Raw genomic sequence first — 17433 nt, 5'->3', positions numbered from 1 at the left:
AGTGCACTATATAGGGAAGGGGTATTCAACTCTGACCCTACGAGGTCTGGAGCCTGCTGGTTTTCTGTTCTACCTGATACTTAATTGCACCCACCTGGGTGCAATTAAATCAGTCCATGATTAGAAGGGGAAAAAATGGAAAAGCAGTGGAACTGGCTTCGAGGTCCAGAGTTGCATTTGAGGGATATAGGGAACAGGGTGCCATTTGGGATGAACACTTAGGGTGTTCATAGGCAACACAACACCCACTGCAAACTAAATTAATGACCAGATATTTCTTACCATGATAATTATATTTTTGGGGAAAAGAATTGCTGCCAGATGGTGAAAAGAACATGAACGCAAATGAACCACTTGCAAAGGTAGGCCTTTTTGTTTGTCAATGATCTGATCTGTTTATTAAAATGTGTACATACCCTCGACAAATTGACATTTACACAATATAATATATTAGACATATACCAGAGAGAGAGAGTGAGAGAGAGATCCCTGGAATAAAAGTACTGTAAATCTTTTTGTGTCCTTGTTTTAGCATTAATCCTCTTCTTTGTCCTTAAGATCTGCAAAGGCTTTTTTCACCATGAGGAACTGTGACTCTCTGTGAGAACGTTTCAGCTTGGCCCTGCGGTTCTGGAACCAAATCTGTGGAGAACAGTGCATATAGAGCCCTTTAGAACAACCTTTGTGGTGTAAATAGTTTACCTTAAATGTATCAACTAAAACAATGTTTTTGTATAAGACTATCCAGTAATTACTCTGCTAACACATTTTATTAGCATGTTGTTACTTTATAATTCCGTAATTGCATAGTTGAGTTCAGATGAATAAATAACAGTCCCTATTTCACTTCTGTATTCTATTACAACGCAATAAGTAATGTGCTACTTAATAACTATTCAACATCAATTACAGTGCAACTACACATGTATAAGAACAACCTTAAGTGTTACTAGTTTATAATGCCTACCTGTATTCTGTCCTCCTCCAGTTGCAGTCTCTGTGCCAATTCTTCTCTGATGCCAATACCCGGGTAGGAGTTGATGAGGAACACACTCTCCAGGACCTCAATCTGCACGGAGCCCAAGAAGATATATCAATCATACAATCAAATTGTATTTTTGTTATTTTCACAAAAACATCTGTCACAAAGTGAATAACAGTAACTATCACAGCCCCGCCCCCCCGCCCAAAAAAAGTGAAAACATAGGCCTACAGGATATGTCAATGAGATGTAAATCAGAAATGCTATTTAAATATTGATTTATAATATCTCTATCAATCAATATTTTGTTCGTGGAATGTTATGTCACTCACTACACATGGAACCTATATGCCACTGGGCACAGTTGTGTGTCAAATTTAGAGAAACACTCTTTTCACACCACTTCCACACAGAAGTGAGATTTTTATAGAAGGTATTAGCTGAACTTACCCAGCAGGTTAGGATAATTAACGTCGGATGTTAGGAGACTGATGTTAACGTTAGGGAAACGAGTTAGGGTTAAAGCGTCTGTCTGCATGCTTGCCATTCGAAAATGTTCAGAATAGATCGTGCATATATTAGGAAGGGATTTTGGTCTTCGTCGAGGTTTTTATTCTCCGGGCAAGCCGAAGTTCAGAACCGAAGTCTATGCTCTTTCGTCGGTCATTGGTCAACAGTAGGGATTCTCCAATTAAGTGTTTGTTGTCATTCAATGTTAGACGACTTGTTTTCATGCACATTTTTTTCACTAGTTTGATGTAAAATTGTGCGACTAAGATCTCTTCGGCAAAAACTGTCAAAAATGTATGACAGAGTTCTCGAATGATCTTATTAACTCGATTCATTTTTAGGATTTGGAGGAAGTGTATACTGGCTACAGCGTCTCAAGATGGACAAACAGCACTATTGCCGCTTTTTCTCGTTTTTCAGTGGTATTTTAAGGGAGTGTGCTAGGAGCCAGCCAAACCGAAGCATGCGGAAGCCTTTAGCGAAAATGCTCTCCTAACCTGTTACGAAAATCGCTTTGTAACAAAGTGTCATGAAACATGTGCCTAAAAGTGTATTTTTACCTGTGCATTACTGAATGCCGTCCGCGGCCTGCGCCCGATGTACCAATTCAATGTTCTCCTGTGGGACTCTGTAAAGTGTTTACAGTTGAGTTTATGTTCCTCTTCTTCTCTCTTAATCTCCGACGAAGACTTCAATGATCCTTTTACTGTAATGTGACTTCTCTGTTTGGTTGTTTCCAACTCTGAAATCCAGACAGAACCCAATATAACTCAACAGACAATGACAGCAGGTTTAGTCTACAACGAAATCATGGCTACAATGTAAATAAATAATATTTGACCTGTCCATGGTCGATACAGCTTCAGGGACACATTGCGTAGTTCTTGCCTGTCCAAATCCGACCCAATAATTCTGTCTATGGTGAAAACTGGCCGTGCGTCAACCTGCCTGATCTGGCAACTAACTGTAGATATAGCCATAGTGTCAACCAACTATCTTCTGGAAGCTGTCCGCTCAGGTTACGATTTTTAACGATTCTGGGATTTATATACGTCACTAAATAAAACCGGAGGTTCTTAAAATTTAGCATATGAATTGGAGACCCCTATTCGGATTTTGGGGGTTGCAAACAGACCAAGGCATAAAGGTATTATCTCTTTAGGCAAGTGATTCCGTTTCTAATTGTCTCACTTTAACGAAACACCAGTGCCATTCTTTTCATTAAAACTAGCAAGGTTGAAAATCAAACCCATTCCCACTTTTAGCCTATATTGTCATTATGCGGGGCCAGTCAAGTAACCATTTTGTAAATGTTTGCCATGGAAATATAAACGAATAACAATCATCCAATACTATCAGGTTTAATCCTGATGAATGTTCCCTCTTCCTGCCGTTGTGATGCATATAGGACAGTGAATTATGTTGGGGCCAAACAAAAGCCGTCACAGCACCAGGTTGACATGTTGCTGGAAATCCGCGTGTAATCATTGTTCTTCCTCGATTCGACCGATTAAGAGCAGATTAGGGCTCGCTTTTGCAAACAGAACAGCGGGAGTTTTAAACGAATAGCACACTTGTTTACTTTTCTCCCTGAATGGAATGGATAGGATTCGGACCCACGGGACGTCCTCAATGCGCACGGGCGCGCCCAATACTTTTGTTCAGACTATAAAAGTAGTCTGCTATTGTACGAAATAATATGCTTGTTTTTACAGTCACCCTTTAGTCTCGACACACACACACAACCTAGGAGTGCTAAAATAAGACCGCCTTGAATTAGTGTACCTTTATTGTTGAAAAGCTATTTAAGACTGCAACAGTAATTACTGAAGTATAGAGTAAACATGATCCTATTTCCCCCTGCATCAATAATAAAAGTGCAGTCCCCCCTATTAACATCTAACAGTTCCTAACTACTCCTTTAAACATCCCCCCCCCAAAATGATAAAAGTAGACTTTCATTATCAGTAATGTGTCAAATCAATTCCACTTTGTTGATATGATAGTTTTCCCTGCATCATGTCACTGCAACATGTGTTCACTATGAGTTGATAGGTGATAAACTTAGTCAGAGCTCAACACAAACGTACATAGCAATGGGTTAAGGTTGAGGAACATTTTAGACAAACAGCATAGCATACATACTGTATGTAGTGCATTTCTTTGTACAGAAATCTGAGAAAAACAAAAACCATTTCAAAACATAAGATCGATTAACACACATAATTGGGAAAAACAAACAGTTCATAGATCCCATTTTTTATTTTAAGAGGCAATGCCCTGATTTAGCACTTTGTATTATAGTGTTGTTCTTTGTTCCAACCAATGAGCTGAATACATTACACCTCAGGCACAAGGTCTGTTGAGGTATGGCAAGTAGTCTGATCCATTGAACGAGAAACCATTATTGGTGTTTTGGGGTTAAATGATTAGAGATCTAAATTCTCTTCTTGAAACCAAACACACTCAAACGGTTAATTGAAAGGGTAAATATTAATTATAGAAGAATAAAAGCGTGGCAATTAGGTATCTTGAATGATAGGATCCAAAGCGTGTTAGCTGAATGGAAGACAACATGTAAATGGTTTACATGATAAAATACTTGTTTATGTCTTTACAGTATTAACATGTGCAAGGTCTTCCTTCCCCAACAAATTAATACACTCTATAATCTCGATGTTTTCTGGTATGCTATGGTATTCAGTCACCCTGATTATTAAAAATGAAATAAAAGCATTAAATCATCTCCTTCTACATTTCCTCTGAATACAAGTACCAGTATAATATACATGATTTACATATGGAGGATGAGAAAGATCCGGAAGGATTCTTTGAGTGTTCAGTCATTCACACACATTTATTTCTCCTCTTCTTTTGTTAGTTTAGTGGGGTCTTAATCCATCTTTGTTTAATGTTATAAAGTTTATTTGCAGTCCAACTCCTCTGTAAAACAATGTAGGAGCCAGAGAAAATCCCATAGAGGCTAAGCCAAGGCCCAGGGTTGAGGAGCCAAGGAACCAACTCCTGCTCTAACTGCATTTTCACCGGATAGTACTTGGTAGTAAGACCTCGCCAAGCTTGTTCAGTTGTCTGTTCAGAAAAGAACATTGGCTCAACATAGGTGACTTTTTAACATTTATTTAACTAGGCAAGTCAATTAAGAAAAATTCTTATTTACAGTAACGGCCTACCCCGGCCAAACCCTAATCCGGAAGACGCTGGGCCAATTGTGCCTGCCCTATGGACCAAAAATCACACAAACAATTGCTCAAAGTCTTCTCATGTCGTCTCCTTCCATTGAAGATGATCAATTTCCGGTAGTTTGATGGTCCAAAGTAGTATCTGATGAATGCTCTTTCCCTTCCATTCTCTTAGGCATCAGACTCTCCCTTCTCCCGCCCCTCCGGTCCTGCATCACTGTCCTCTGATTGGCTTTTGCTCAGCACCAGGAACTGCCCATCAGCGCTAGGAGCAGGGGGGGTGGGGCGACTGGAGGCTGCGATTAAACGGCTCTGTTCCTCCAGGTCCTGTGGGTTCATTCAAATTCATTGACTCATCAATTAATCAATGAATCATTCAGTTTACTGTAACATGAGTGAACACAGAAGGGTAATACAGTTATGATTATAGACCAAACACTGATCAAGATCGGCATTGATCTACAAGTCAACAAGAATAGGATAAGTACTATATTGTCAATCCTTTTGGTACGGCAATGTATTGATTTGCTGGGACACTGACGCTACCTTTTCAATCTGTTTCTGTTTACTCAGCTCCTCCTGCTGTTTCTCCTTGGCCTTGTCCTGCTCCTCCTTCTTCTCTGTAGCTTTGCGATCCTAAATCAGCAAATAAAAATTGTCAAGGTCCCACATGAGTAGCTAAGATTCATCTTAACAAATTAATTCCACTAAAACAGAGAGTCTCACATGTCTTACCATCTCTGAGTGGAAAGCGATCTGTTTGGCCAGCCCAACACTGTCACATATCTGAAAGGAGAACACAACATGCAATCAGAGATATAAAATAAACTAACAGAGGGAACAGTAGACACATGCAAATGTCTTCCTTTTGTCACAACATGAAAACTATAAACCGTTTTAACTGAGTGCCATCACTATACAGACACAATATGCTTATTCCTAGAGTCAGGACTTGTTCCAAACCATGAAAACACATTTGCATGTGTTGGCTGACAAGGAAAAACTCCAGGCCCTAGTTATATCATGTAACTACTGGCCCTACCAACACATGTTAGAACAAAGGCTACACAGCAGAGCAGAACATACCTTCTCCCCATCATTGTTGGACTCAAAGATATAGCAGACGGTGACAGGTCGTCCGTCCACCCTGCCTTCTGCAGTCTGCAGGACGAATCCAAACAGACGCTTGTTCTCCTGGTGGGACGAACACACCACCACACTGGAAAGAGGGAACTTGGGGAGGGGAGAATTAAAACAAGAAGTCATGTCTAATGTTCAGTATAGACAGGTGTTGTGTCAGTGATGATAGGTCAATAGCCTCTAGACAAGTGGTGTGTCAGTGATGATAGGTCAATAGCCTCTAGACAAGTGGTGTGTCAGTGATGATAGGTCAATAGCCTCTAGACAAGTGGTGTGTCAGTGATGATAGGTCAATAGCCTCTAGACAAGTGGTGTGTCAGTGATGATTGATTTCACCTACCAGTAATGCTACTGAGGAAATGATATACTTGACTATCAGTGAATAGAATGACAAACAGAAACATGTTCTAGTGGAGGTAGTGTGAGTTGGAGGACCTACCCTCAGCCGTGTGACTTGTGTCTGAGGATCGATGAGCCTGTAAACCACAAAACATCACACACAGGCAAATCTATTGACTAAGAGCATGCTTTTAATTATGTCACACATTTATAAAAACAAAAACGCATGCACATTACTCAAAGAGCATATGTCTCACTTGAGGCAGTCGCAGGTGACCAGCAGGTGAGACTCGGTCATCCTGAAGATGTTATGTATGGCCCTGGCTGCTAGGATCTGTCTCATGGTCTCATAGATGACGTCAGAGTTGTCTGCATTCTTCACCTCCATAGAACCCAGGAAACGCACAATGAACAGCTGGTGCAGGATGGAGTCTGGATGGACACACAGACAGACAGAGAGAGAGAGGGGGGGGTGACACACAGACAGACAATGGCATGCGCACAGACACACAGCAAGACAGACCTGACACAGACAGATAGGCAGACAGAGACACTACCTTCACTCTCCTCAGGTGGAGTGTCTCCTGATTCACCAAACGGGTTGGTCCTTCTTTCAGAAACGGGGAGAAAAGAAACACAAAAATATGAATTAATATGACTGTTTTCACTTCAAAATAGATTGAATCAGGGGCGCAACTTTCTGCAATTGCATTTTTATTATTGGAATGTGATATGAAACAAGGCAACGGGGTGCTTTAGGACCATGCGGACGCCTCCGAGCGGTTTGGGAATGCTGTTTGGAGTGTTTATCCAACTGTATAATTAAAATAAATAACTAATCTCCCCCCACTTCTAAAACCAAAGTTTCGCCCCAAGCTTGAACATATACCAGGTGCTCGTCCTGCCTGTACACCGTTTGGGAACCCCTGGTTAGTTAGTACCAACCTGCCCTGTCCCGCAGCCTTGGCCTGGCCTGCGTACTCCTCGCTGACTGGAGAGATGATGTCAAACTGGATGGGCGTGTCAGGAGCCACCAGGGCGTCCAATGAGAGGACAGAGAGGGCCGGTGAGGCCGTCTCAGAGCCCACTGAGCTCACACTGCTGGTCCGCGCTGCCCGGGACCGCCCTTGTCTATACAGGAGAGACGGACGTCAGAGAGAGATGGAGGTCAGAGAGTGATGGAGGTCAGAGAGGTTAGAGAGAGATGGATGTTAGAGAGTTGGACAGAACGCAATATCATGACACCTCTAACTAGAGCAGGGTTTGTCTTAATTTAACTTACTACAGTAGGGTTTACCTTGGTTAGTCTTGATTATGTAACCACTTTATAGGCTAGAGTAGTTATCGGCTATACACTACCAAGGCTCAGAGTGTTCCATGGTCAGGAAAAACTCCTGCCTCTAATAATAATGAAGTCTCTATGATTCAGAAACGCACGTGGTCGGCCGCATACTCTCATGCCTCTGCTGGAAGGAGGGAGACGGTGTCACAGCCTCAAGAGCTGATTGGTTCACTCTGGCTGCAATTTCCTGCCAAAAGAAAGAGGGCATTTCAGCAATGAGGAAATGTGCTTGACAACAGCTCGGTAACAAAGGGAGGTGGGAGATGAGACTCACATCACAGACATCCAGCATTGTCTGGGGGAATGTCACACCATAGGGCTCACAGCTCTAATTATAGATGACAGATTGAATGATGATGATGTAAGAGTAGGGTTTTCCAGTGATTGCCGGCTACTCACCTCTGGGTTCTCACTCAGATATATCCTCTTTGAGATGTTGTTTATAGTTGCAATCCACTGAAGGAGGAGAGAAGCACAGGACAGCGTTATTAAGAGATGCACGAATTCCATGTCTGTGCTGTATTTATACAATACAAAAATAAGATGTACAATACATTATGCTTAAAACTGTAGTGTCACCTCTTCACAGTCCTTTCTGCTATCTGCCTGCAATATGACCACCCTGAAACAAAGACAAAGCACCTCAGTAACTTCAGTGAAAATAGTTACTAAGCTCTAAAGGTTCATAATCAAATCAAAATATATTTGTCACATGCCCCGAATACAAACAGGTGTAGACCAAAACATTAAATGCTTACTTACAAGCCCTTAACCAACAATGCAGTTAAGAAAATATTTACTAAATAAACTAAAGGAATACAAAAAAAAGTTAACAAAATAACAATAGTGAGGCTATATACAGGTGATACCGGGTCAATGTGCGGGGGTACACATTAGCTGAGATAATATATACATGTAGATAGGGGTAAAGTGACTATGCTTAGATAAAACAGTGAGTAGCAGCAGTGAACAAAACAAATGGGGGAGGGGGGTCAACGTATATAGTTCGGTGGCCATTTGATTAATTGTTCAGTAGTCTTATGGCTTGGAGGTAGAGTCTGTTAAGGAGCCTTCTGGACCTAAACTTGGTGCTCTGGTACCGCTTGCCGTGCAGTAGCAGAGAGAACTGTATAAGACTTGGGTGACTGGAGTCTTTGACCATATTTTGAGTCTTCCTCTGACACCGCCAAGTATATAGGTCCTGGATGGCAGGAAGCTTGGCCCCAGCGAGGTACTCGGCCGTACATACTACCCTCTGTATTGCTTTGCGGTCAGATGCCGAGCAGTTGCCGTACCAGGCAGTGATGCAACCGGTCAGGATGCTCTCGATGGTGCAGCTGTAGAACTTTGAGGATCTGGGGACCCATGCCAAAAATGAGGTCTCAGGAAAAGGTGTTGTCGTGCCCTCTTCACAACGTTCTTGGTGTGTTTGGACCATGATAGTGTGTTGGTGATGTGGACACCAAGGAACTTGAAACTTTCGATGTGAATGGGGGCGTGTTTGGCTATTTTCGGTCATAAGAGACAGAAACATTACGTACAAAATAAGTTACAAATTCGGAAAAAACACAAAATAGCACAATTGGTTAGGAACAAAACGGCAGCCATCCCCGCCGGCGCCGTTCTTCTTCATAAGCTGGTATTACTGGTTTATAAAGCCTTAAATATGTAGTCATTTACTTCTTGCCGTCAAAGGATGTGATCTGGAAGCAGAAGCGTCGGTCTTCACAGTCCACGGCCATGACAGAGCAATTATCGATGTCCATGACCAGACCCCCAGCTACATGCCCTCGTGCCTGGCCCATCAGGTTCCCTCCCTGGGTGAAGAAGTACTGCCGCTCCCAGGAGGAAGACACTAGGCCTGTTTTACTAGGCGGACACATTCAGAAGAGAAAAAGCATGGTTAAAACGGGTTCTGGTGCAGGTGACTGCCTTTTGGGCCCAAACTAACATCAACGTTTTACACTACAAATTAATAGGACCAATATATATATATATTTTCTTTAAATCAAGCAAGCGTTATGAACATCTTCAATAAGCTGTGGCCAGAGACAAAACTGCTGTCTTATCGTAGCTTGATATGGACTAACTTGAGTGGATTGATTTGAATGTATACATTTGTTGAGGTAGCCATTGCCAGGCTTGTGTGTGTGTCTGGTGTGGGACAGTGCTGTCGTACTTTCGTCTGTAGAGGTAGCCGGCCTTGCGTGTGAGGTTGCGGTTGACAGGAACCTGGCTAGGGTCGGGGTCTGGCATGTAGAGGAGGTCACTGGCCTGCTCCAAGTCCTGGATGGTCTGTTGCATTACATCTACCTCACCATCCATCTCCCTGCGGACACTGGACACAACCACACACGCCCAGCCTTAAACACACTGCATGCAATATGGCAATAATTCCATTTGGCCTAACAGCAATATGGAGCTACCACCATTGCTTACAACTATCCAATCTTCTCAGATCTCTACAAATTCCTAGGGTCTAGGAGATTCAGGTTGAAGCTTACTTCTGAACGCTGGTTCCTATGTTGGTGAGGAAATCTTCCCACTGCTGGGTGAGGTTCTCTGATCCCAGCTTGAAAAAGCTGATCTGAGAGATAGACATGCTGATCAGAACATATACTGGAGACAGAGAGATAAAGAGACAGAGAGAGAGAGGAGAGAAAGAAGGTGTAAGGGAGAGAGAGACGGAAGGGAGGAGGAAGTAAGGTTGTTGTACAGTACCTGTGCCTGCATATACCCCAGCAGCGGCTCCAGAATGGCAATCTTCTTCTTGTACTGCAGAGTGTTGAGGGCTGTGAAGTAGTGCATCATGGTCTGGTGCTGCTTCTTCCTGGAGGTATACACATCCTCCATCACCTCGCCCTTCACCTGGAGAGAAGACACGCACACAAAATGTCAGGTTTAATTTGGTGAGACAGTTATTGTTACAACAAGGTAATCTTATAATAATGAACTTCTCCAAAAATAATATTATGCTCCCAAAAACAAACCCTGTACCTTCTCGTTGTCCCTCCTTTTAGAGAGACGGCTGTATCGGTTGATGGCCATGTCATGATCTGTAGACAGAAACATGTCATGAGTGGTTATTACAATTACAACATGGGCTCATGAAATCATACCATGTCACAACAATAATTTGTTTTACTGAGTAGTTCACACTCACCATCACTGGCAATCTGGAACACTTCCTTCAGAGTCAGTATCTCTGTAGGGGAGAGAAAGATGGCTAACATCCATTTCAACTATCTGTTCACATTCTGCCACTAGTCAACTTTACAACGTGGCAGACGTTGGTCTAGGCTAGCGATAGTGCAGCACAGCCACCTTCAGACTCCTATAAAATCCTATTAAATAAATCTAAGTTAATAGGATTTTATATGTCATTCTATGCCCTTGACATCCCTGTGATCGGTCTCCAGCTCTCATAACTGTATTTATCTCTATAAAAACAGTACAAAAAAGGGTATGGAATTTAGAGTCCTACCTCTTAAGTCCCTCTCCTTAAACTGGGTGATAGGGAACATCATGGCGTCAGCCAGCTGAGTGGAGAGGACTGCATGACAGGAACTCAACTGTGGGAGTGAAGAAAGGCCAGTTACATTATGGAATCTCCTCAGGGAAATGTCTCTCTCATCACAGAGGAGAGGTGGGGGAGCCTAGCAAGAAGGACGAGAGAGGTAAATACAGAATGAAGGAAGGGAGGGGTTTAAATTAAGATTGAAAGAGTATGTAAGAGTGAAGGATCGGAGAGTTTAAAACACATTTTTTAAACCTTTATTCAACTAGGCAAGTCAGTTAAGAACAAATTCTTATTTTAGGAACAGTGGGTTAACTGCCTGTTCAGGGGCAGAATGACAGATTTGTACCTTGTCAACTCGGGGATTTGAACATGCAACCTTCCGGTTACTAGTCCAACGCTCTAACCACTAGGCTACCCTGCCGCCCCAAGGTTAAGACAGGGAGATAGAAGAGGTTAAGATGGACAGAAAGAAGGAAGGAAGAAGTTAAAGTGCAGTGTGAGAGAGTGTTTATTAGTGTAATTAAAGAAGGTAAAGGTTAAGACAATGTAATCCTAAGCGAGCCACAGTGAGGAGGAGGAGGAGGGCAGAGCAGCAGTTCTCACCTCGTCTATGACTTTGGCAAAATGCTGCAGTGTGGAGCTCATGACCTCATCGTCGCTGCAAAGAGGGAAGCGCTGCAAAGACAGGCCAAAGTCCGAATGCATTTTCCATTTATATTTTAGTCGTTTGACAGACGCTCTTATCCAGAGGGACCTACAATCAGAGCATTCAACTAATGTTTTAAACAAACGGGTTTCTTAGAAGATGCATGAGAAAAAGAAATGCAAGCATTTCCTGACTGGAAGAAAATTGACTAGGCCCTAGTTTCTGGCCTGGTCAGGTCACGTTATAAAACAAATCTCTGGGCCCTAATGATAATACCATAATTGACAAGGTGTTTTTATGTTTCACCTGGTCCTAGTAGTGCATTAACGTGCCATAGAAAACAACAGACAGCTCAAAGGGAAATCCATCACCACCAATACCTCTATCATGCATACAACATGTTGACATTGTAAGAACATACCTGTTTCTCATACTCCTTCAGAAGTTTGGAGGTGAGATGGGTGGCAGCACTCAACTCGTTCTGAAAAGGATAAAAGCCAATGTAGTTTTACCTAATCGACTATAGGAGCAACTACTTAGTGTGCGTTTGTCTGCTTGGCCTTAACTGCATATGAGGTCTGGAAAATGTCTCTCATTTGTAATTTTCTTTGAGTAGTACAAATACAGTCCATTCGGAAAGTATTTCAGATCCCTTGACTTTTTCCACATTTTGTTACGTTACAGTCTTGTTCTAAAATTGATTTATTTATCCTCATCAATCTACGCACAATACCCCATAACAAAGCAAACAGTTCTCCCCCCAAATGTATTAAAAATAACTGAAATACCACATTTACATAAGTATTCAGACCATTTACTCAGTACTTTGTTGAAGCACCTTTGGCAGCGATTACAGCCTCGAGTCTTCTTGGGTATGACGCTACCAGCTTGGTACAACTGTATTTGGGGAGTTTCTCCCATTCTTCTCTGCAGATCCTCTCCAGCTCTGGCAGGTTGGATGGAGAGCGTCGCTGCACAGCTATTTTCATGTCTCGCCAGAGAAGTTAGATCAGGTTCAAGTCTGGTCCCTGGTAGGGCCACTCAAAGACATTCAGAGACTTGTCCCGAAGCCACTCCTGCATTGTCTTGGCTGTGTGCTTAGGGTCGTCGACCTGTTGGAAGGTGAACCTTTGCACCAGTCTGAGGTCCTGAGCGCTCGGAGCAGGATTTCATCAAGGATCTCTCTGTACTTTGCTCCGTTCAACTTTCCCTCGATCCTAACTAGTCTCCCAGCCACTGAAAACAATGCCCACAGCATGATGCTGCCACCACCATACTTCACCGTACGGATGGTGCCAGGTTTCCTCCAGACATGACGCTAGGTACTCAGGCCAAAGAGTTCAATCTTGGTTTCATCAGACCAGATAATCTTGTCTCTCATGGTCTGAGAGTCCTTTAAAACACCTAAAGCAAACTGTCATGGGCCTTTTACTTAGGAGTGGCTTCCGTCTGGCCACTCCACCATAAAGGCCTGATTGGTGGAGTGCTGCAGAGATGGTTGTCCTTCTGGAGCGATCTCCACAGAGGAACTCTGGAGCTCTGTCAGAGTGACCATCGGGTTCTTGGTCACCACCCTGACCAAAGCCCTTCTCCCACGATTGCTCAGTTTGGCTGAGCGGTCAGCTCTAGGAAGAGTCTTGGTGGTTCCAAACTTATTTCATTTAAGAATGATGAAGACCCCTGCATTCTTGGGGATCTTCAATACTGCAGAATTTTTTTGTACCCTTCCCCAGATCTGTGCCTCGACACAATCCTGTCTCAGAACTCCACGGACTATGTGTATGTGTATGTGTATGTGTATGTGTATGTGTATGTGTATGTGTATGTATATATGTATGTGTATGTGTATGTATATATATATATATATATATATATATATATACAGTGTCTTCAGAAAGTATTCACACCCCTTGTCTTTCTCCACATTTTGTTGAGTTATAGCCTGTCAAACACAGAATCAACCACAAAGTCCAGGTTTTGAATTACACTTTGGATGGCGTATCAATACACACAGTCACTACAACGATTTCACCATGAGGCCAATGGCGACATTAAACAGTTAGAGTTCATTTGCTGTGATAGGTGAAAACTGAGGATGGATCAACAACACTGTAGTTACTCCACAATACTAACCTAAATGACAGAGTGAAAAGAAGGAAGCCTATCAGAATACAAATATTTCAAAACATGCATCCTGTTTGCAATAAGGCACTAAAGTAACACCGCAAAAAATGTTGCAAAGAAATGAACTGTCCTACAAAGTGCTATGTTTGGGGCAAATCCAACACAACACATCCCCGAGTACCACTCTGTATGTCATGGGTATGTATGCTCATCTTTGCCAAGGACTAAGGAGTTTTTTTAAATGAAAATAAACTGAATAGAGCTAAGCACAGGCAAAATGCTTCAGGAAAACCTGGTTCAGTCTGCTTTCCAACAGACACAGGGAGACAAATTCCTCTTTCAGCAGGACAATAACCTAAAACACAAGGCCAAATAGACACCGGAGTTACTTACCAAAACGACATTGAATGATCCTGATTGGCCTAGTTACAGTTTTGACTTAAATCTACTTGAAAACCTAAGGCAAGACTTGAAAATGGCTGTCAAACAATGATCAACAACCAATATGACAGAGCTGGAAGACTCAGACAGAATCGAAGTTGTAATTGCTGCCAAAGGTGATTCTAACATGTACACTCAGGGTGTGAAAACGTATGTAAATTAGATATGTATTTAATTTTCAATACATTTGCAAACATTTCTAAAAACATATTTTCACTTTGTCATTATGGGATCTTTTACGTAGATGGGTAAGAAAAAATAGTTTAAAAAAAAAATCAATTTTGAATTCAGGCTGTAACACAATAAAATGTGGAATAAGTCAAAGGACATGAATACTTTCTGAATGCATGGTATTTTGTACAGACAAAGAAAATCAATTATGGGTCTACATCTTAATATTGCTCCCAGCATTGTTCAAAGGCTAAGAATGTTTATATTATTGATCTGACTGTGTTCCATTTGTGCCTGCCTCTTTGCCAACGAGTAGAATCATGAACAGGGGTTTATTCATTATGTTCGCCAACGACTCCTGGATTTGACTCCCGGATTTGCCTTTTTGGCAGCACATTAACTACCCTTTCGCAGCACAGGCCAGGGGCCTGAGACGTGATATGAACTCCCCGCCTCACATTCGGCTCAATTAGGCAACTTGAGACGTTGCTGATAGTATGCTTGCGAGATACGGGACAAAAGGCAGTTTTAAAACCATCCTGCGATTAATACTGTTTACAGACATCCCCAAAACAACCAAAAACCAACTCTCAGAGAATGAGTGCACAACTGGTAAATAGTCGCTTATAAATATGTCAGTGAGTCAGGTGGCTAGCTGCCAGCAGAGACATATTGCAATAATGTTGAAGGGCTCTGGCTAGTATTCCTTAGCCAGCTAGAAGAATGAAGAAGCCAAAGCGAATGTTAAACAGAGCCTCTCTCAGCAGGAGCAAAAAATACGCTACTAAGTTGTCATAATAACATTGCTCTACAGAGAATAGGCTACCGAGACAGACAGTGATGCAGGGCCCAGTAGTGAAGCAGACTGCAATGCATGCAGAAGGGACGGAGCAGAGGAACAGAGCCCCATGTGGGGTCCCCTGAGAAAATCTGTACTAATCTTATCAAACAAATTAGGGGGGGAAAAAAACCATACGTTTCAATATGAACATCTCCACGTGGCTTATGTTCCCTAAAGGCCGACATCAAAATACAACATGCAATCAACATGCAAACAACACAGTTCTGAAAAGGTCATACGTTTTTGTTTTAGTTTCCAATGCTACGCGTCAGTGTGAATCCTTTCTCATATTTCCCCCCTTTCTGGGGTATGACGTTACAATTGTACAGCTAATAGGCTCTGTGTTTGTAGATGGACTGAGGTGAATGAAACTACAGCAGCCAAGGTGATAATGGCTGGGGGACATTTTCTTGTTTTTGCTGTTCCCCCAAATAGCATTTAAAAAACATTTTGGTAGAAATGCAGCAAATGAGCTTCAACTTTCAAAAATGTCAGGACCGCACCAAAACCTTGGTTACAGCCCTGTTTGTATGAGTGTGCTTGCTTGTTAAAAAAAAGCCTGCACACTAACTGGCATGAACTTATCCCAGGGCTCATTGCTCACTTGTGCATCGTAGATTCTGTTCATGGCCTGGAAGAGCTTCTGGGAGTAGTTGGATATTGCAGCCGCATCCTCCTCGAACACACCGAGCAGGGAGCGCGTCTGGCAACAGGGAGAGAAAGACAGTAGATGAAGGAACCACTCATCTAAGGAAAAAGTCAGGTTAGGCCTACCTGAAAGAGGAAGCTTAGATGGCACACTTATGTCACCATTGTGCAAGGCTAATCTGGTCTCAGATCTGTGGCTTTAGCCAATCCATCTGACTATTGTGTTTATCCCACACATCAGAGGTGGCCTCCTGGAGAGCGACCCTTCATCAAGATTATGTTTAGCTGAATCAGGTGTGTACTGTGTAGGTTGCATAGGACAGGATAATGAAGAATGCATGCCCAGTAGCTATCCAGGAGGCGGGGTAGCTGGGCGCCACCACTGCCATACTGTACAGCTACATGTCGTGCCCCAGACGCCTCAGACTAGGTCAGGGACATGTCATGTCTGTGGGTGCAAGCTAGTGATCAACACTCTGGAACTGGTCTCACCGGTATATGTTGCTGCATTCTGTCAAGGGAGAGAGTCCCAGCCATAGAAATAGAATGACTAGAATGGATTGGAATGTAATTCAATGGTATTTTCTATTGCCTCAGTCCCCTGACACTGCTGCACAAGCCTGTTCTGCAACAGACAGTAATGATTCTTATGACTACTGGACATGCAAGCAGTTTTGTTGGTTACTGTATCTAGGCTATATACCGTAGCTGAAAGAGGGTTTCATTAATGCCAACAAATACAAAACTAGGTATAAAGAACATTTAACATTCACTGTACAAGTGCAGCTCTCATAGACAAGCCAAATACCAATTATAAAAGGCCTAGCTATGGTCAGACAGCCAATCCATCAAAATCCAGTGGTTTGCAGCTAGCCAATAACCTCTTCTCTAGATTCTGGGGAAGTAGCGGTGTTTACTCAACTCTGCGATAGGGAGGAAGTGGTGCACCCAGCTAGCCAGCTGGAGCCAGGACGGTCACGTAGCTTGACCGACTAATTTCTGTGTTCAATATCATCAACAACAACAACAAGGGTGTGATGTGTGCCATGGCATTGTCTCAATAGAAACCCATTATCTAGTTACTTGTATCAGGTGGTGCAAAGGCCGATAATGCAAAAATAGCTACTACCATTGACAGCTGGCCAAATATCATGAAGCAGTTTCGCTCGTTTGCCTGGGGACCAGACATATTCACTTTGAAGAGGCCACCCAACACCTTCGGACAGATCTTTATTTGACGCTTGCTCGAGCGAGCTAACATGGCTGGCTAGCATTCGCTGCGCTCTTTGCACACCACAAAGACAACAGGGAGCTACAGAGCATAGTTTGAGATTACCTGCGGACTGTCCTCGAATGTCTCCTCGATCGGTAATTTATCTATTCCAGGCATGGCTATAGCTAGCTATTTCAATTCGTACGAATATGAACTGTAATCGGTCAATAAGAAATGAAATAACTAGCCTATCACTCCCACTGAATGTTTTCCCTTTAGATCAACCTCCACACACATATCATCCTACATGCGGATA

General features: G+C 42.6%; 2 protein-coding genes across 3 annotated transcripts; both read right to left on the bottom strand.

Annotated features, from left to right (window-relative positions):
• Positions 1–371: 371 nt before the first annotated feature.
• On the bottom strand, positions 372–2862 carry LOC124003054 (homeobox protein ANF-1-like). Its single transcript, XM_046311051.1, has 4 exons — positions 2334–2862; positions 2053–2234; positions 968–1069; positions 372–642 (listed from the first exon to the last, which is right to left on the bottom strand). Exons 1-4 carry the CDS (start codon positions 2470–2472, stop codon positions 535–537), a joined length of 531 nt encoding a protein of 176 aa, XP_046167007.1. The 5' UTR covers positions 2473–2862; the 3' UTR covers positions 372–534.
• Positions 2863–3263: 401 nt separating this feature from the next.
• On the bottom strand, positions 3264–17432 carry LOC124003053 (DCC-interacting protein 13-alpha-like). 2 transcript variants are annotated; one of them, XM_046311049.1, is made up of 22 exons: positions 17241–17432; positions 15861–15959; positions 12101–12160; positions 11637–11708; positions 10998–11085; positions 10677–10718; positions 10511–10569; positions 10235–10381; positions 10018–10100; positions 9693–9851; positions 9194–9382; positions 8093–8135; positions 7913–7969; positions 7609–7700; positions 7117–7302; positions 6729–6781; positions 6429–6603; positions 6272–6308; positions 5779–5925; positions 5428–5478; positions 5239–5328; positions 3264–5019 (listed from the first exon to the last, which is right to left on the bottom strand). In XM_046311049.1, exons 1-22 carry the CDS (start codon positions 17292–17294, stop codon positions 4864–4866), a joined length of 2139 nt encoding a protein of 712 aa, XP_046167005.1. In that variant the 5' UTR covers positions 17295–17432; the 3' UTR covers positions 3264–4863. The 2 variants fall into 2 exon arrangements, with proteins under 2 accessions (XP_046167005.1, XP_046167006.1); XM_046311050.1 differs by having other exon boundaries at positions 6729–6778; positions 17241–17431.
• Position 17433: the final 1 nt, after the last annotated feature.

Source organism: Oncorhynchus gorbuscha, linkage group LG18, assembly GCF_021184085.1.
Source record: "Oncorhynchus gorbuscha isolate QuinsamMale2020 ecotype Even-year linkage group LG18, OgorEven_v1.0, whole genome shotgun sequence".
NCBI classification, from domain to species: Eukaryota; Metazoa; Chordata; class Actinopteri; order Salmoniformes; family Salmonidae; genus Oncorhynchus; species Oncorhynchus gorbuscha.
Note: the sequence above shows the minus strand (reverse complement) of the source record. Positions and strands in the feature narration are given on the sequence as shown.

Coding starts and splice junctions, on each gene's coding strand:
- LOC124003054 (XM_046311051.1), bottom strand. CDS start 2,472: ATGGCTATATCTACAGTTAGTTGCCAGATCAGGCAGGTTGACGCACGG. Junction 2,235..2,333: donor GCTGTATCGACCATGGACAG/GTCAAATATTAT, acceptor TCTGGATTTCAG/AGTTGGAAACAACCAAACAG. Junction 1,070..2,052: donor CGGCATTCAGTAATGCACAG/GTAAAAATACAC, acceptor GGCTCCGTGCAG/ATTGAGGTCCTGGAGAGTGT.
- LOC124003053 (XM_046311049.1), bottom strand. CDS start 17,294: ATGCCTGGAATAGATAAATTACCGATCGAGGAGACATTCGAGGACAGT. Junction 9,383..9,692: donor GGCTACCTCTACAGACGAAA/GTACGACAGCAC, acceptor GTGTCCGCCTAG/TAAAACAGGCCTAGTGTCTT. Junction 6,309..6,428: donor GTCACCTGCGACTGCCTCAA/GTGAGACATATG, acceptor TGTGGTTTACAG/GCTCATCGATCCTCAGACAC.